At 37.5% G+C, this 20,683-nt stretch overlaps 1 protein-coding gene across 3 annotated transcripts in view; it reads left to right on the forward strand.

Moving 5' to 3' along the window:
- The window catches only part of BBS9 (Bardet-Biedl syndrome 9), a 2,479,230-nt gene that overhangs the window by 338,682 nt on the left and 2,119,865 nt on the right, over nt 1-20,683 (forward strand). For all 3 annotated transcript variants that reach the window (XM_044065020.1, XM_044065022.1, XM_044065021.1), the window contains exon 3: nt 13,657-13,807. In XM_044065020.1, coding sequence (XP_043920955.1) covers nt 13,657-13,807 — 151 coding nt within the window. The remainder of the gene's footprint in view (nt 1-13,656; nt 13,808-20,683) is intronic.

The raw sequence follows: 20,683 nt of genomic DNA on the forward strand, positions 1-20,683 counted from the left end.
GTAGCAACTAGGACGTGGGTTTGCCATTGCAAGTAGGCTAGCATTTTTGAGCATGATTTTCTGAAGCAAAGTTGCAATATGGAATGTGTTTTATGGAGGCAATATGTAAATTTAAAAAAGAACCTAAAATGAAATTTAAGCCATCCTTTCTGGGTGTGTTGAAAACCTTCTGGAACAGTAAAATGATATTTGATAATCCTGATAAGGTTGTTCAGCAAATTAATAAATTACCCTTGAATCTGAGCAGATGCATGTGGAACAGAGACAAAGAAAAGTCAAATTCTGCAATTCTTTAAGGATATCTTTGCTTATGTGTGCACATCCAGAGTCACCTTGAATAGATAGATAGTCAGACACAAACTGGACAAGCTATTTGAATTTGTTAAGCTATTACGTTTGTAGAAGTTCAAAGAAATTAATGATTGTTATTTAATAACATATGATTTGTTACTTATAAGAAAACGTATACTGTGTTTTGCACCTACAGTGCTCCTACTGAACATTTATACTAATAAGGTTGAAGTGTATGAACATTTTCCTTCTATAAATACTAGTAACACAGTGAAGAATGTGAGGACACCTGGTGAGATTAACCAGTGTGATTTTAAACAGTGCTCCTAACACACGATGGGGAACTTTTTGATTATGTTTGTACCCCTAATGTTATGTTTGATGATTTTTTTAACACCTGTATTAAATTATCATTTAAGAGATGGGCAATGCTATGTTTGTTGTTTTTTAAACACTTTTATTAAATTATCATTTAAGACATAGGCAATGCTATACTTTTTGTTAGGAGCAGAGTCTGAGACTTGTAGTAATCAGAAACAGTTTTATGTTCATGAAGGACAGTATACGCCTTTCATGTAATGTACCAATGCTGTCAAAATAACATTGATTATGGGGATGGCTCTTAGCCTTATTATGTAGAATTATGCGCTTAAAATGTATTTCTACTTTTTCAGGGTATAAGGTACAATAATAATGTTAAATATGCTGTTTGCAAATGTTATATATGATGTTAATGTCTGTTACTTGTGCCCAAAAGGATGAAAGCAAAAGCTTAATAATATATTTGGAAATAGGATGGGCTAAATGAGGTAATTATGGAAGTGAAGAGTGAATGGCAAATATTTTGTGATTTCAATTTAATGAGTGATGTTATTAATTTGTTTGTGTCTTTCGGCTTTTCCCGGTTAGGGGTCGCCACAGCGGGACTCCGGTCCGCTAATGATTGGTAGTTGATTTTTACGTGCCGAGTTACCAGCCCTGATGCACAACCTTCGACGAAGGTACGCCCATTCATGCATAATAGAATTGAGTATTTATAGAGGTTATGAATTTATAAGTGCCAGAAATGTGCTAGTGGTGTGATGTATGGCATTGTTGATGAGGTATATGTGGATGAAAATGAATTAAAGTTTTGTTGTTGTTGCAGAGTAGAATTAAGATCGACTGCAGTAGTGCTTAATGTACTGTATAGACAGGGAAGTGGTGCTTGTATATTAACACCAGACTTCACCTCAAACCACCCAGTGTTTTGTACTTCCCTGTGTAATTGTTTGGTAGAAGACACTTTAATCAGTGTCAGTGGCTTAACAGGTAGTGCACCTGACCTTCGTGCTGGAAGATCAGAAGGCCATTGGCTCTATTCCCACACCTGGTACTTAGAGATTAATTTTCCAGTACTGTTACTGCAGTGAAACATAGAGGGGGTACACTCCTGTGTGTGACGTCCTTCCATTGAGATGTTAAAGTGAGGTCCTATTTGCTTGAACTAATGGTAACTCATCTGGATGTAAAACATCCAAGGCGCTTACTGAATAAAAGATTAAGGGAAGTGTACCAGTATCTTGGACAAATTTCCCCCTGAAAAGAGAACACTGGCTTAGTTGGACTAACCTGATCAATGAAGAGCACATCAATTTTGATCTATATTTTATTTTTTTACCTCTGATTTTTACTGTTTGTTGGAAGAAAAGGATATTTTGTAGACAGGCACACTGTAGTCCCCAAAGGGGACTATCTAGTTACAACTGGAGCCACAACTGCAGTCAGTCACAGACTATTGCACGTGTTTCTGCATGATACAAAAACACATCTGGTATCTTTGTGATGTGCTCAGCTGGCATGGTAGAACAGAGTTACTTCTTTATAAAGTACTTCTCTTTGTACATGATTAATTCACTGTACTTCATGTAGTATTGGGTTGTATATTTATGTGATTTATTCATATAATTTGACTTAATTTAGTAATTATTTTGATTTCTGTGAATTTCATGATTATTTTTTAATTATTTACTTTGTCACTGAGAATTGAGTCTTGTTATTCATGATTTGCCTTGTGTACTAAATGCTGTGTATACATAAAGCTAACACTTGATAACATTGGAGACTTGTGTTTCTCATGTCAAAGGCAGCATGAATTGTTTACTGTTGATAGTAGATCTAGACATGCTGAGGATGATTGTAGCTGTGCAGCTGACAGTTTGTAAACCTGTTGTTACATATATTAATGACTGGGCTGATAAACTAAATAATATCAGGCAAACAGAACACATTTAGGAAACGTGTCCAGTATTTGTGAAGATCAATCAACCCCGCTTAAACTTGATACTACAGATAGCTGTGAAATTCAGGATACAAGCATACAGCAGCCTGAGAATTTAGAGCATGTAGAGGAAATTAAAAAAGGAGAGATGTTCACATCAACTAGGAAGATAAATGAATTGACTAATGTGCATAATGCAAAGAGAAGATATACTTGACAAACGAATACACTTTGATACATACTATCATGGAATGGTAATTGTTCAAGCACAAAACATTCACTGTACAGAAAATTACATCATTGTTCCCACAGAGAAGATAGAAGAAAGAGGCAAGCATACCTCTTAACCTCTCAGTGCAAAAAATCTGGACAAAGGCTGGCAAAGTGGGGGGACAAAGGCCCAAAAATAGGGGCATATTTTAAATATAACTCTTATAAGCTTAGAAAGTTGCTAGAGTAACATGATTTGTTTTAACATGCATTTTCTGAAGGATTTGAAGTCTGAAACTTAAATGTTTGTCATTATTTAGTGACTTCAGTCCTCAGATCTTCCCAGTAATTTGTCAGAAAAACACAGATTTTTATGAGGAACATACTTAAATATGAACCAAAAATCTGGACATTCTGTGAAGTCTGTATAGTTGAGAGGTATGGAGGCAAATAGCATGTGAAAATTAAGAAATCAAAATTAAACCTGGAAGGACTAAAGATCATTACTATAAGAAAAAAAGAAGGCCAGAGGTTGACAGCATGGGTCAGGCTGTGGTAGTGCAGAAACAGCTAGAAGTGAAGTGTATGTTTGCAAATAAAGGTCGTGAAAACAGATTAATAAGACTAATGGCAAAGAAGAGTATTCTTCTGTAACAATTGAAAGAGCAGTTATTCCTGAAAAAGAGGTGAGAAACTTTTCAGCTCAGGTCAGAATGATGTATTAGTACTTGGAGTTTCAGTTGTTAAAGGAACCAATACTCACATTTTATGGAGAAGATAATGAACATTGAACAGTATTACACCTGCCAGGAGCAAAAATACAAGATGTGAGCAGGGACATAGGATACGTAAATGTAAGGAAGAATGGAAATGTTTTTATTCATATTGGATCAAATGAGCTCATCTTTAGAGGACTCACTGACTGTAAGAAGGGAATTTAAGTTCTGCTAGGTAACAGCTTATACAAGTGTTAGGACTTATTTTCTCACAAGTACATAGAGAAAGGACAGTCAGGTCAACATGAGTGAAAAGTTTTTTTTTTTTTTTTTGGTAAATAACTACATGAAAAAATGGTGCATTTTTAAAAGTGAAAATTACTGCAAAAGCTAATTTCTGAGCCATACCATTTCTCCAATTCTGTACTAGAAATTAAGTTTTCATAATGGGGACAAACATAATATTATAATAAAAAGAAAACTCTAGGCACTACGGAGTATATACCTTTATACCCCCCCCCCCCCCCCCCGTTGCTTCTTGTTTTCAAAAAATCCCCGTGGAGACAGCCTTCTAGTCCAAAAATAAAAACAAAAATGTATTTTTAGATGAGAGCTTTCATCCTTGTGAAGGCTTCTTTAGATCTAAACTTTTGCAAGTGATACAGAATTTGTACAGGTTCCAATTCATTAAATCAGTTCTGAAATTAGCATCTGAATAGTCTGGTGTTTGTGACAGAGGAACACGATTGTCAAAATCGTAAGCCCTATTTAGCACAGGGAGCTTAGTTGGTCAACCAAGGGCATGTGGTAATAGCTTAGGCCTTTGGATGAGAGAGTCATCTGGACCTATTGAAGTAGGATGCAAGTGTATGTGGTTTAGTTAGGACTGGTAGAAAAAAGTTCAACCTGATTTGTGGGTGTGTGATTGTTGAATTGTGGTTAGCTGGAAAGAATCCTGGCATTTGGTACATATGTGTAATATATTTTGGAAAGAGTAACATAGCTCTTTCTACTTAAGGTAAAATTAATATGTGCAATATATTAATATATTATCAATGATTAATATATTAATATTAATATTAATATATTTATCAATGATTATCACAAATCTATCCCATTTGCAAACATCATCCAATATGCAGATGATTCAACCATCATCTGCTCTGCCACCTCCCCCTCTCTGCTCCAAAAACTTACTCAGGAAGCTTTTTCAATTACTGAACATTGGATGAAATCAAATCACTTAGCACTCAATGCCTCCAAAACAAAACTTATGGTATTCACCCCCTCAAAATCCACTTCCTTCAACATGAACTCTTTCTCAATTACCAGCCAAAATAACTCACCCCTTGAACTAGTGTCCGAAACTAAGCTACTTGGTGTATTGATTGACAATCGGCTTACTTACAACTCCCATCTTCAACTAAATATTAAAAAAACCCATCAAAAACTAGGTATGTTATACCGTCAGAACCAGTACCTTACAAGCTCTTCCAAAATCACACTCGCTTCCTCTTTTCTCATCCCCTCCCTTCTCTGTGGGGCTCCATTATTGACCAATCTTCAGACTTCTCTAAAAAAACAGCTTTCCTCCTGTTATAACAAAATTGCCAAATTCGCCAACAGCCATAGGTCCACTACTCATCACTGTTCCTCTCTCCATAAACTAAACTGGCTCGAATTACCTAATCAACTCATATATATACAGCTGACTTTCGCTCACAAGTTCATCCTTTGCCCCTCTCTCTGTCCCTCCCTGTCTTCCGCCTTCAAAATGCACCTACCTAACAGAGTCTTAAGGTCTAACAATCAAAACCTACTACAAGTACATAAACCATCTCATCCCCCAGGTAAACACCTATTATCTTTTAATCTTGCTCGTCTCTGGAACTCACTTCCACCATCCATTCGTACCACCTCTAACCAGTACATGTTCAAAAAATCTCTTCATACATATCTAAGATCCCAATGGGATTGTTCTTGCTCCCTCCCCTCATAATTCTATGTTATCGCATTCTCCTTCACATATATGATACATAACTCTTCCTATCTAAGCTTATGTTCCCTCAGCATACCTACCCTGCAATGCAAGTCTATGTTTTCTTCTGAACAACTTCTTTGAATGCATAAAACTTTACTCTTTTAACTTATTCTCCTGACATTTAATCCACATCAGATTATATTGTTTTGAATGCTTCTTGAATTTTTGAGCCTAAATGTGTTAAATGTTTTATCTTTTACTCTGTATAAGTATTATTGTAATTTTTGCATGTACCTGTCTTTGTCTGTATTGGAGCTTTTCTCCCAAGGACTCCATTGAAAACGGGTTCTTTTGGCCCAATGGACTATCCTGGTAAACCAACTGCAAATAAATAAATAAATAAAAGAACTGTGAGTAATAAAAGAACCATGAGCTCACGTTTTTGTAGCTGATTAGGAAATGCTGACCATATGTGAAATTACGAAGATACAGCAAAAGTAATTTCAAATAATAATTTTTAAAAGAATGAATAACTATGTGAGACTTCGACCTGAATAATACTAAACCTAGCAAATCAATGGTAGTACAATGTATCACATTCAGCAGATGCTTTTTGTCAGATCTATTGTGACAGGAAGAGGGGAAATTGCAAATAGACATCAAACTAAACTATGTAAAATATGTCCAAAGAAACAAAAAAATTTAAACTACATTAAGTCCTTTCTAGGTTGCTAGAAGTCCTTTGTTGTCCAATTTTCTGAGCATATGTATGCTTCGTTTGGAGCTGGCGGCATTAAGTTCTGGGGAGGTTATAGGCTCTAAGGTGGAAATTTGAGCTTGTTTTTTTCAAGTTTAGCTTTACTATTACCTTCCAGGGAGTCATTTTGCATGTGGTAAATTACATGGAAGGTAAATTCTGTATGTCTGCTGCTGTTGATGACATGTCTTGAGAATTACCTGGACATATCCTTGATTCATATGTCAGAGGTGCATCTTGTAATGTAATTCTTAAGGGCATTGATGGTTTTCTCCATGCAGAATGTTTGGCACTCATCACATTTAGTGAAGCAGACAATGGATTTAGTGTTACTGTAATTTCTGGATTTGTTGTAATATTTTCTTTCGGTGTCTGCACTGAAAGTAGCCCACCTGTCTCATGAAACAGCAAAACCTGAATGGGGGTTGGATGGAAATTTGCCTGGTGCTACATTGTGTACCTCCTCTGATGGAGCTTCTAGCCATTGCTTTATATTCCTGACACATCTGCATGTGAACCAAGGTTCTGAGTCAAGGATTGTAGAAATAGATTTGTTGCCTCTGAGTATGTTTCAGTTTCTTTAATATCATTGTTTAGTTTATCAAAGTTCTTTGAGTGTGCTAGATTAAAACAAACCATGATATTGTCATCATTATGGGTGTTGATCCCGTGGCAGTCACTGGGTGGTATGATAGTAGTGCTGGCATTGCTCTGTTTTAGTAGTATGATGTGCTGGCTACTTTGAACCAGTCTTTGTAAAGTCCTCCTTGTTATTGAGGCAGAGGTCTATTTTAGCTGAAACTATGGCCATTCACATATCTTGTGATTTGATCGTGTTTGTGTTGTTTGGTTTTGTGTGGGTGAATACTACTGTCATGGGCAGCAGGTTTATCCAGGTTGATTTTCTATATCGGCCATTAGAGAGTTCACAAGAGTTAGATTTCTGGAAGGTGATGAAGTCCAGAATTTGTACTTTGTCCAGACTATGGTATGTTTGAAGCAAATGAAGCTGATGGATTATTCAGTGTATTTGAACAAATCTTCAAGACTGTCCAGGGGATTGTTTCATGTGAGGAGGATGTCAGTAGCAGCCTATCTTCCTGTAGAAAGGGGAGTTCAAGATTATATGTATGTGTTTTTCCCATATTGTAAGTGTGGTGTTTGTTAGGCTCTGTACCATGTCTTCACCAATAGCAATTCTTTGGGTTGACCTGCATATCTTACCATTAAAGAGAAAGTAGCTATTGGCTAGTATTCTGTCCAGATGTTCACCTTGTTGTTGTGTCTTTTGGCTTTTCCCGGTTAGGGGTTGCCACAGCAAAACTCCGGTCCGCTAATGATTGGCAGTAGATTTTTACGTGCCGAGTTGCCAGCTCTGACGCACAACCTTCAACGAAGGTACGCCCATTCACGCATGTCTCCACACAGAAGATGCTCTAGCTGAGAATCGAACAGAACAACGTCTTACTGTACTACAGTGCTCACACTGCTCCTCTCACTCCCATTAACACACCACATTCCCCTGTTTATCCAGATCCAGGAGTTATTTATTTATTTTTTTTATTTTCCCACTCCTACCCAAGTCAGATAGTGAGCTAGGATTTTTCCACTTTACTATTAGCATGTTAGGTTAGGCCACTTTTCTGACTTACTGTTGAAGTAGATTTGTTTTCTTTGATTGTTGCTGTGGCACATTATACATTATGGAGAAAGGGGACAAGGCTTCAGGCTTTAGGAAGTGTACTAATTGTAGCTATAAGATTCTACTCAGTATGCACACAACCTTTGACGAGAGCCCATCAGCCCATCCCTGGATGGATGAGAATTTATGGGCTGTGGACCATTTTTTCAAATACATCTTTACATGAAGTACATTCACCATTAGGGAGCTGACTTACCTGACATACATGACATGTTTTCAGTGTGACCTAGTGGAGAAAATGTTAAACAAATTGAAGAATTTGCCTCATGGTGATTTAACTTGAAAGCTAGAATCACAAATGGCCAGTGAATTATTTCTGTCCATGAGACTCCTTTGTAATGCATCTTATAAAAGGTCTATAAGCTGGATGTGATCTCTAGATGGAGGCCTTTCTTTGGCGCCACCATCCTCCATAGTATTCTGTCATAATCCACCCAGGACTAGTAGATGAGCACTCTGTCCTGCCATTTAAGTGGATGAACTGGATCTTTCAAAATGTGGAAGTTATGCAGCTCCCATACTATTATATCTTCATGATCTATGTCCAGCCAGGTCAGCATCCTAGTCATCATCTTCCTCCTCCTTATTCTTAACTCATCCTTTCCGAATGACCTAGCCAACCATTCCCATGGCCTTTGGGGCTGTTGGTACTTGGGTTAGCTATTAGATATAGGTAGGCAGCTTTATAAACAAACTTGATCTGAAGAGTGGGAGTGAAACAAGATGGCTTATGGGCATAGGGGTTGTACTTGAGATAAACTTGTGCTGTAAAAGAGCTGCCTGCAGCAGACACTTGGAAGTGTATAGACATGAATCATTAAGGTCTACCGTTAGGTCATGTATATAAATTTCATTTATCAAAAATGGCATTAAGCTGTAAATCTCAGTCCTAGCAATCTGCAGATCCAGCAAAGATCACACATGCATAGAAATTAGTTTCTCAAGAAATTTTAGAGCTAGGTGTTAATTGAAGTATTGAAGTTCAAAAGCCTTCTGTGCAGACATGTTGGAAACAACAGAGTCAGCAAACGACCATATTCCTGGGTTACTGAAGTTCACTGAGACAAGTACCACATCCATTAAAGAAGTAAGGTTTGTTGCAAGTGCCAGCGTATTAAAAACCAGTAAACAGAACACTGACCGAGAACAACTAACTGATAAATATGTTTCTAAGCTTTCTACGACTCTGGTGACTTGTTTCAGTACTATTAATCTGATAGATTTACAGTATGTAGCTATCATTTCTCATGCTTCATGTTTTCCTGCTGTTTTATTTGTTTAGAAATCTATTTGGTTGTTTTTTTAAATATTATTGGTAATTTCTCTATTTAATCTGTAAGGCAGTCTGAATGAAATGTTGTTTCTACTGTTGAACTCTTCTCTAGCTTTTGCTTTGGTAGGTTTTTATTTCTTATTACGTGTTGCTTTGAATCTGAGAACCCTATAAGTTTTACAGTGTCAGAATTATTGCAAGGTGTGTCTGTAATTTGAGCATTATAACTAATCTAAGGGGGGGGGGGGTGAAAGCCAACACATTCCGGCTAGGCTTATAAATGGCTTCGAGGAGATAGCCTAGTACCTACCTATGAACCTATAACTTAAGGTGAAGGGATTTTTCCATCTGCAGGTGTCTTTGTGTGTTAATGATAGAAACTGCTGTACAACATGCCCTTGTCACCAAATGTAAGAATTTTAAATCAGTCTGCGTTGAAGTGTAATTGGCAGAAGTGATTTCTGAATTGTACATTGTGCTGTGATTTTGTAACTGTTCAAATTTCTTCACTCCAGATGAATACAAAGTCAGTGTTTGCAGCAGAATAACCTTAATACTGTCTATAAATGCATCTGTAATGAGTTTATTGAAATATATTTGGCTATAAAACCCAGCGTTTACAGTGTCTAATAACCAAGAGAAGCATAAAATAATTTTTTTTCTTTTCTACTCGCATCCCAGAAATATTTAATAAGAGGCATGACCACAATTCTGAACAGCTTGGGGAGCAAGATGAATGCAGAAGCTTTGATCTTCCAGATGATTTGTACTTTAGCACCTTTTGAGAGTAATTTAAGAATACTTTGAGTGGAATACTGTAGGGGTTCCTAAGGTAAGACAGGATGGAAGTTTCATATTATTTGATTTCTTCTGATTCTCTTCATACTCCGCCAATTCCCGTACTGCATAAGAATCTAGAGACTTTGACATATATTTGCAACTCTGTCATCGTAAGGGTTTAAAGGACTGTAAAGGTATTACTGTATGTCTGTTGGGTATGAATGGTTGCTCAAATACCATTTTCCTGAGCTTGACAAGGTTGATAATTTTAGCTGCAGACAAAGATAAAGAAAATAAATTGTAAAGTTTATAATTATACTGGTAATGGATCTAGTGTATGCTGTTTACCCCAAGAATCTACACTCTTTATACTCCGTGGTTGCGATAACTGTCAGCATTATGTCTACAACTATTTACCTCTTTGATGTGATGGAACAAAGGATGTATTTGGTAGAGAACTCGCTGAATGCGGGATCTCATTCACCTCTACAGTTATAATAAACTATTTATTAGTCTGCATATTTTCCCAAATGATTTGGAATTGTACTTTACAAGAAAAGTTAGTCATACCCAGAGAATATTGTTGATAACATTAGGAGTCTTCTAATTTCTTCAGGTGTTCTTTTTGTCCTGACACAGGGTTTCTGATATGTGACTTAGAAAACAAGAGTAGACTAAAACAAGAATGCGCTTGTTTGTATTATTCAGAGTTTGCTGACAGTAGTTGTCTTTTACAGGAACCCCCCCCTCCCCCAAAAATACACTTGACCAGTGGGCAGTCAAGAAGAGAAATAGCATGCATTAAAGGACAAGGCTATACTTACTGCGGTGGTGGTGCTGCGGTAGCGTTGTCACCTCACAGTTAGACGTTGCCCGTTCGATCCTCAGTTAGAGCGTCTTCTGTGTGGCGACATGCATGAACGGGCGTTCCTTCGTGGAAGGTTGTGCAATAGGCTCGGCAAGCCAGCACGTAAAACTCTACTGCCAATCATTAGCGGACTGGAGTTCCACTGTGGCGACCCCTAACTGGGAAAAGCCGAAAGAAGAAGAAAGGACAAGGCTATACTTGCAGTTGGGGGGTGGTACTTATCCAAAGGGCTATATTTGAAGGATGCCTATCAAACTACATTCAGGTACATCACTTCTTAGTGTTTAGGTCAGCGTGTTGAGTAACAACAGGGCCCAATCGCCTCACAAACACACCTTCTTTTTTGGCAAAATTCTAACCTCCATTCCAAGCACCCAATGGGTAGATGTCATAATTTTTAGCTTTCTGGAAAATTGAAAAAAAAAAACACATTAACAGACTTACGGTTGAAAGGCATTTTGCACAAAGGTTACAAGGCAGCAAATTCTTTTTAGTCTTTCCCAACAGAATCAGTTTTTTTTTTTTACTTTCAAGGCAGGACATCTTTTACGAAATACATTAAGGAAGTAGTAAAAGAAAGGGTTCTGGTACTCTGAAGAATAAACCACCATGGTAGAATAACAGGAGTAGAAAAAGAAACATTACACCGCTTTAAAAACACAGTCTTTACTCAGGAAACAAATTTTGCTGAAAAAAAACTAATCTATCCAGATTACTTAAACTGGAGTATTAACTAGAATAACATTTAAAATGGAAAGATGCTACAAGGTGTCTTAAACTGTATCAGAAAACTAAAAGAAAATGTGTGAATGTAACAGATTTTTGATAACTAATAATGTCTAGTCTCTAGTTAATCACAGCTGTTCTGGCAGTTAAAATCTGACACATTCAGAAAATATAATACTGGAAGTATTACACCCCTGTTGACTAAGGCTGTCCCCTCTCACAAGATTATGGATGAAATTTATATCTGCAGCAATAAAAATAATAAGTAAATAAGAACACTAGCTATAGAGAACACAGCACTTTTCTTGGCAGTTTGCTACATAACATACTGTTTATTCTGATGATATCCTTATTATTCATGCAAATACATCAATTATATCTGGTTATGCTCCAGAAAGTCCAATGTCAGAATATAATGGTCCCCTAAAGATAATGGAAGTACTACATTGCTTGCATCAGACTTAACATGTACACAGCTATCAGCCTAATTTCTGTTTGCAGTCTTAATGAGCAGGTAGCAAGTGAATTTATACTTACAGACCCTGGTGAACCTACCCTAATAATCACAATATGGTATAGCAAGATAGTTTGGTAAAGAGAAGCTCTTGTCTAGTTAATGTGGTGCACGCTTGGATCTTTCCAACTTGAGGGAAACTGACTAGGCTTAAAATGGCCTGCAAGGGCATTTAGGCTAGTACTTACCTACGAACCAATGAACAGAAACAGCATTAGTAACTTGGGATATTCCTACTAAAGCTACTTTGTTAAGTTAAATGAATTGTTAGTTTTCCTTGTAGCATACAGTGTTTGCAAAGGACACCTATACTTGACATATAAAACTATATCTGTCTCAAATGTTTTTGAAAACTTTTGTACATGCAAGTAGAGCCAACATAAGATCCATGCATCTGTTTGTTAAAATTACCATAAATAACAGGAAAAATAGTGTAATATAGGGTTAAAGCAAGAATTATAACACAATTAGGGTTATTGTTTAAATGGTGCTACTGTCTTAGAAGTTTAGAATTTCTCAGTAAAAATGTAAATTGTTAGCAATGATTTGAGACAAAATTAGGGATGTCCCTAAAAGTAGGGACAGTTGAGAGGTTCACTACCCAGCAGGCATATCCCCCCCAGGGATATGTGAAGGAATCACTTGCAGTTATAGTAATTTGGTTATTGATCAGTAATGTATTGATTGAATTTGTTTTCAGGAAATTGACATGGATGTGTGGGCCATGGGCTGGGTGTCATATTGTTTCTTCCATAGCTGAAATTGTGCTAAATTTTTCTGAACATCTCTTTAAAATCTGGTTAGCTGTGCACACAAGGTTTGATTGTGGTCTCTTGGCTGACATGGGCTAACCCAGTCTTGTCACTCAGGTATTTTGCTTAGCAAATATGCAAGCCAAGTAACACTTATTTGACTAAAATAATGATATAAGCTAAATAATGATATAACCTAGAATCATTCCTTCACTTCTTTTATGATGAGTGCCCTCACACAAATGTACTTTTCTCAGTCTTGCACAGCTACACTTTTCCTACTGCACAAATTCTTTATACGTGTTCAGTGTATTTGATAATATATTGTATAGTGTCTTTTTGTTGCATTCTTCTAATCTCCATTACTCTGCAAGTATCTTGAAAATAACATGATGTTTAGCTTCCTATGGAAATGGTGAAATAAATAAGTGCACATATGCATAGTTTGAGCTGCACAAGGAACACAGTCTTGACATGAACAGATCCCGAGTCGGATTGGTGTTACATCTTCTCTGGATATTAGGACTACAATCTTAGCTTTTTTTTTTTTTTTTTTTTTTTTTTGAGATGGCTGTGGTGTAACTGCAAAACATAGAAGCATATGTTGTTTTTGTCAGAAGTAACAGATACTTAATAACATGCATCAATGTTTCTTAAACATGTGCTGTTTTCTTCAAAGATCTCTACTTCTGAATTTTCAATGAATCTTGGTTTTATATATGATGCATAGTAGTAAACAGAGTACTGCACTGTTACATTTTGTGACTTCTTTGTGGATGGAAATCATTCATTTCAACTTTATTATTATTATTATTTTTTTTTTTAGATAAAGTAATTGTCGGTAGCTATATGGGATTTCTGCGAATATATTCTCCACACCCTGCTAAAGCTGGAGATGAAATGAAGGCTGAGGATCTGCTTTTAGAAGTACAGCTACGTAACTCAATTTTACAGGTGGAAGTCGGGAAGTTTGTCTCGTAAGTTGTAGAGAGAATTTAGCTGAAAATACTGTGGCTTTAATGATACAACCTTAAATGTTATTTGCATTGAAGAGTGCCTCCATTCATTTTTGGTACCACAAAAGCATTAATGTTTCTGGAAGTTTCTTTCTACTAAAATTTATAGTATTAATTGCTGTTAACAGTCCAGTACTCAATTGTGGTAGACTTTGTGATCATTGTAACATTTTTATATTGACTACCCATGCTCGGCAACACATTGATTCATCTGTAGGTGGCAGTCTACATGAAAGACTACTGAATATCAGGCTCTTCCTAGCACTGCTTTCACATGCAGCATCAGCTGTAGCTCTGCTCCAGAGCTCACTGCATCTGAGTAGTCAGGAGGCATTCCACACATGTACCAGTTTTCAGGGCTGACATCATCAGCTGTCTTCAAGATCAAAATCTAAGGATCCTGTCACTTAACAATAGCTTTACTCTTCATTCTGATATAGTGCTGGTTTAATGCACTGTTCATTGTTGTGGCAAAACCTTCTAATAAATGTACTGGGGACAGCTAACTGCATGGGAGATGTTCGGTCTCCCCTCAGACAATCACATTCAACCAAATGTCATAGGCTCCTCTCTCAGTCTTTCTCTCTCTCTTTTTTTTTTTTGCAACATTAAAACCAATATCTCTTTATTTAATGTATGGTAGATTTTGTGAACCTTCTATGTTAACAATTTTTTTTTCACAAATTTCTTTATTCAGTTTTTCAAATAGAAATAGTAAAATAGAATAAACTTCCATTATGCACATCATTTCAAATGGAAAAACATGCATTTCCAATACATACAAATAATAACAAAAATCAAGAACAAAACAACAACCTATATACATTATATACAAAGAAGTCACACTAAGCCGCAGTGGTAGCGTTGTTGCCTCAAGCAAGAGGGTCTCCCGTTCGAGTCTCGGCTGGAGCGCATTCTGTGTGGAGTTTACATGTCCTCCCCGCGGTCGAGTGGCCTTCGAACGACATGCGTAAAGGGGTATGCCTTCGTTGAAGGTTGGGGGTCGAGCTGGCACCTCGGCACCCGTAAAAAATCTACTGCCAGTCATTAGTGGACTGGAGTTCTGCTGTGGTGATCCCTAACTGGGAAAAGCCGAAAGAAAAACAAAACAAAGAAGTCACACTAACAGCCAACTTGTAAGAAAGTCAATCTTAAGTAAGTAGAGAGGATCTATAAGTACAACCAGTAATGGCATATTGCCAGTGGGAGGGAGGGGGGGAAATTAAGGAAAAAGAATGTATCCTATATGCGGGATAGATCCTTATGCAGTCAGCTAATTACCAACAATCGAAAAAAGATACGTTCTGATTAAAATTTCCTACCAGCTCCTTATAATAAGGAGATCTTTTCTAACATTGAGTAATATTTTTCACCTCTTAAGGATGACATCCAGCAAGTATTCCCAATATTTGCAGTAATATTTGTGTTTGGTGGTTATGTATAGTAATTTGTGGGAAGAGATGTATTTAATGGCTAAATTGCTGAAGCCTTCCTACAAAAGGTGGGAAGCAAGAGTCCAGTTCTTTAAAATGTAGAATTTAATAAGAGCACAAATTGTGATGAGGATGTGCTGTAGGATTTTTGGGAGATTGTTTGTATTAATGTGTAGCATAGCCGTTTCCCATGACAGGTTGCTTTTTTTGTAACCCATTTTTTCAAGCCTAGTTCTTAATGAACACCATAGATTATGGACTTTGCTGCACTCCCACATAACATGAAGGATATCTGCTGATTGACTAGGACAGTGCTGGCATTTAGGCCAGTGATTAGTATTGAATTTATAAATTTTTTGTGGGGTGAAATAAACAAATTTTGGCATTATTAGTGTGGAGGATTTCTTTAACACGAAGTTTGAGTGAAATTTCACACCTGACAACTGCTGATTTCCTGCCTGGACTGTTCTCTTCTAAGCTAAATTGCTGAGAATGCATTTTTGCAACATACCTGTAAACAAATATACAGATCTTAAAAACTATAAAAGTTATATGAATAAATAAAATATGAATGTTCCTCAGCAGAAACTTATCTTCGCAATGGTGATATTAATATGTAAGTAGGCATATTGACTATTTGATATTGAGTAAGTCAATCAGGTAATATGTACATTTTATTACTGTAATTATGTAAACAATATCTCTCTAACCATAGCAGATGGAGCGCAACCATCAATGTGACTTATGTTCATACCCATGTTATCCTCAGTTTGCTGCAAATCAGTTTTGTAGATGTTGCTCCATTTTTGAAATATTTTCATAGTTATGATTTATATTCATAGTTGCATACTTTATATGCAATGTAAATATATGTGAAACAATGCTAGTTAGACACACTATTAGTGCAAAGTTTTTCAAGCTTTGTGCATACTTTCATTTAATACCATGGAACACTATGTAAGCAACTTATTTTCAAGTTATTAGTATATTTATTAATAAATATGCTATGTATTAGTATATTTATTAATACGTAGCATATAGTAATATTTCCAGGAGACAGCTCATATTTTCTCTGGCACTGAATACCCCTTTCTTCTAACGAGACATTCATGATTTTTTGGTGACTGGGTGTGTGAAATGCTGTTCCACAGTGCATTCAGGTTGACAGGGCATGAGATTTTTACAGAAATATAATATTTAAGCATATGTGTACATTTTATCATTAAGCAAGTGCAAATAACTTGACGGCAGGTATCAGTGACAACTTTTGATGCGTTATGTAAGTTTTCATTTCATACTATGATTTACTTTATAAACTCTTTCCAGGAGATAAGTACTTGGTTTTAACTTGTAGTGTACTTAATACAAGGTCGGTTATTGAGAGGGTTTTTCAGATCAATGATATTTGCTTGAAAGTTGGTGATGATATCAGGTATATATGGAGATTAAAAATTAATGATTAAGTCAGCATTGTACTTGTTTAATATAGCAGTTTCACGAAAAGATGGTGCATTGTTGACTAATTTAGTAGAAAAGAGCAGACCATAAACTGAGCCTTATGGGATACTTGTACAGATTTATATGGTATATAAAATGGTATTGCGTCATTCATTGTACACTTTGAGAATGTTTATCCAGGTAACTCGAAAAACATTTTCCATCTGTTTCAAGTGGTATCTGAGAAGACAATGAGAGAGAGAACAGGACAATTTTCTGTACTGGATACATTGGACAGGTCAAGAAATAATGTGCCTGTAAACCCCCCCCCCCCAGTTAAAACTAATTGTGAAGAAATGAGTAAAGATAACTAAAGTAGCTTCAATGCTTTGACCTTGAGAAAATCCATGTTTATAAACAACAGACAAATATTTGAGCAGATAGGTGATGAAATAGGATGAAATAGGCATGTTTGACTACATCTTTTCAGAATCCTTGGCAGTGGGGATACTGTAGCATTAAGATGAAAAATACAAGATTACCCATTTTTCTACATCAGGACAAAAAAATCACAGTTTTCTAGAGAGCAGGGAACAAGCATTCCTTGATGGAGTGAAAATGGGAAATAACTTTGACTCTTTGGAGTTGTAGATATTCTGGGTGAATTAAACCTGCACTAGAAAAGGCTGCTTTTGGTACAGAAGTGACATGATTAGGACTTGGTCATTTCTTGAAGTAATACTTCCAGATAACCAGAGGGTATAGCAGAAGCTGAAGTGATAAAGAACTGAAATAAGTGAAGGGGTTAGCTTCTTTCTAAGGGAAGATATGAGTGCAGGATTAATCTGATTTTGTTTTCCAGGTCTGAATAAGTTGATAGCTGCACAACATAAATATTTTGGGTTGTGGCAGTGCCTAGCTGGATGTGCATGAAAGTAGCTGTTTTTGTTGCTGTATTGTAGATATCAATAAACTCTGAATAAAGTTAAAATTCAGTACATTTTGGATAGATTTGTCCAAGAAATACTGTTTCTAGCTCGTCACTCACTGTTATAAAAACGTTTGATTCCATAGGTTGCCCCTGTTTCTTCTAACAGAGAGTATTGATCAAGTCTGGAATAGAGAGAAAAATGTTTTTAGAGTTTGAGAGCGGTATCCGGGTGAGACTGTAAAACAGGGGCCAATGTACTTGTTGAGCAGTAAAACTGAAAGATGACAGTAGAAGTTTGAGCTTGTTTCCCACCTTTCCTGTAACTACTCTAGTCCAGATACAGATTTTCTGTATCCAGGACTGTTTATAAGCTTCTGAGCCCCCCACGCCTTTCTGTGTTGGAGGGAAGCCTTGTAGCTTATCAGTAAGAGAGGTAAGCTCTAGGTAGCCTGTCTGCCACAAGAGTGGTTTCTGGCCCAGAAATTGTAGTTTATTGGCTGTTTGGCAGTTTATCTATCTCTTTCAACTTACTGGTTTAAAAGCCCGCATTTGCACTTGTTTCCCATCTTTCTTGTAACTAGTCATGTCTAGATACAGAATTGCTGTATCCAAGACTGTTTGTAAGCTTTTGAGTCCCCTAAGCCTTTCTGTGTTGGAGGGAAGCATTCTGGCTTATTAGTGGGAGTGGTAAGCACTAGATAGCCTATCTACCACAAGATCCAGGTACACATTTTTAGTTTTAGCACTTGAATTTGCTTATTCATGCTCATCACTTGTTCAGAACTTGTTAGCACTAAATAAGCTAGACATTACTACAACACTCAACCTTCCTCTTTACCTAGAGGAAAGCAGTTTTTGTACTTACTTTCCTCACTTGCTTAGAGAAAAAACAGCTATTATACTCAATTTCCTCACTTATCTAGAGGAAAGTAGTTTTTTATTCAGGCATGTCCAGGGTCAGCTCCCAGTGTTCTCTCCTCTCTTTCTGATGAATCTGGGCATCTTGAGGCAATGTAGCAGTTGCCTCATGTACACAGACAACCCTCTCCTCTTACCACCCAACACCACAACCTGTGAGAGATGCACTTATCTAGCCAAACTGGAGGTAAAGCTCTCTCCAACCAAGACTGAACTTGACAGTCAAGAGGAGAAGGTAAACACGTGCACCACACCACTCTCATCACATAGTCCCACTAAACCTACACCACCAAAATCCACACATAGAAGCACAAAAACATTTTCAGAGGCTCTCAGTAATAATCTGCTCAAGCAACAGAGACCTCCAAAGCAGAAATGCAAACAACCTCCACCCCCCCCAACCCAAATGACTCATAGCCCACAGACTCAGTGTGCCAATAAACCACAGCCCGTAAGGCAAACCAACATACCCAACATACTAGTCATAGGTGACTCTATAGTCAGGCGCACTGATGTCCCACTCACCAGGCTAAACAAGGAGAAAGTTATTGTCAGCTGCCTGTCGGGTGCCAGGATTCACCACATAACCCATGCACTCAGGTCACACCACAACAAGTACAAATATGACTGTCATTGTCCATGTTGGTGTGAACGACCTGAGATGTACCTCCCTGGACTACATGAAAAGAGACATGGAAGAGCTCTCTGATTTTGTAGCCTAGGCAGGTATGACCCTAGCCCTGAGTAGCATCAAGCCATCGCCCAGAATGATACCGCAGTACAAGGATAAAATGATTGACTTCAACAATTGGCTAAGCTTCTGGTGTCATTCTAAGGGGATCCAGTATCTGTCTGCCTGGGATGACATGGTTGACAGACCATAATGCTTTGCCAGAGATGGCCTGCACCTGTCGCTCCTGGGATTATGGATACTGGCTAAGGCTATTGCCGCCCCTATAGTGCCTTTTTAGGCAAGGTTCAAATGACAAATTCACCACCGTAACAGGAACAGACAAGCAAAAACTGAGGTTAATGCTACTCAATGCTAGAAGTCTAAATCTCAAAATGCACTCACTCGAGGAGCTCCTTAAAATGGATAACACTGATGTCTGTGCAGTGACTGAGACCTGGTTCAAGGCTCTAGAGAGCACCCCTGCATTACCAGGCTATAATTCATATCACACTTTTCGGTCATCTAACCTGGACCAGAACACCAAAGGTGGAGGTGTGTCCATATTCATTATGGATATCCACACCTCCAGGCTAGTCGTACAGCATAATGCATCTGAGGTTATCCAAGTGCAACTAACTGGGCAAAATTGCAATCCAAATTGTAGCTTGCTACAGATCCCTCACCATGCCCCAGGATTCCCACTCCTCTTTTCTTGATATACTGGAAAATATTGGGGTTTAACCAAATACTCTAATAATGGGTGATTTCAACTACCCCACCATTAACTGGGAAACCTACTCATGTATCAACCCCTTCGCTCAACGCTTTCTGGAATTCATAAACTCCAAAGCCCTGGATCAACTTATCCACAACCCCACCAGGGGCAACAATATTCTAGCCCTAGTCATTACCAACATGAGTGACCGGTGTTCTACACCTGAAGTCAACTCCTCATTGGTCAGATACGACCATAAGCTAATCACCCTAGATATCCGCATCCTGCCCCCACCCACCATTAAGGAAACCACGATAAAACATTTCTCCAAAGCCAACTTCATGCTTCTTAAGACAGAAGTGGCGAACTTCATGATACCCATGCAGATGGACAATACAGTTACAACTGCTGAATCCTACATAAATGCACTCTATAAACACTTGCACGAGTGCATAGATTGTGCTATGTGAAACAAAACCAAGATGCTATCCTCAAAAAAAAAAAAAAAAAAAAAAAAAAAAAGGAAGCCAATCTGGTGGTCCCCTGCCATAAACAAACTCTACAACAGAAGGAAGAAACTGTTGCAAAAGAGAGTAAAATCCCTTGAGTGGAGGAGCTCCCTGGTTATCCTCAGTAAGAAGTTGAAATCCCTTATAAGATCCTCTAACGCTAGCTATGAAAACAAAATCGCCACTGATTCTAAGGGCAACCACAATGCATTCTATAGCTA

The sequence above is a fragment of the Protopterus annectens genome, chromosome 3.part0 (genome assembly GCF_019279795.1).
Source record: "Protopterus annectens isolate FY-2018-M chromosome 3.part0, PAN1.0, whole genome shotgun sequence".
NCBI classification, from domain to species: domain Eukaryota; kingdom Metazoa; phylum Chordata; order Ceratodontiformes; family Protopteridae; genus Protopterus; species Protopterus annectens.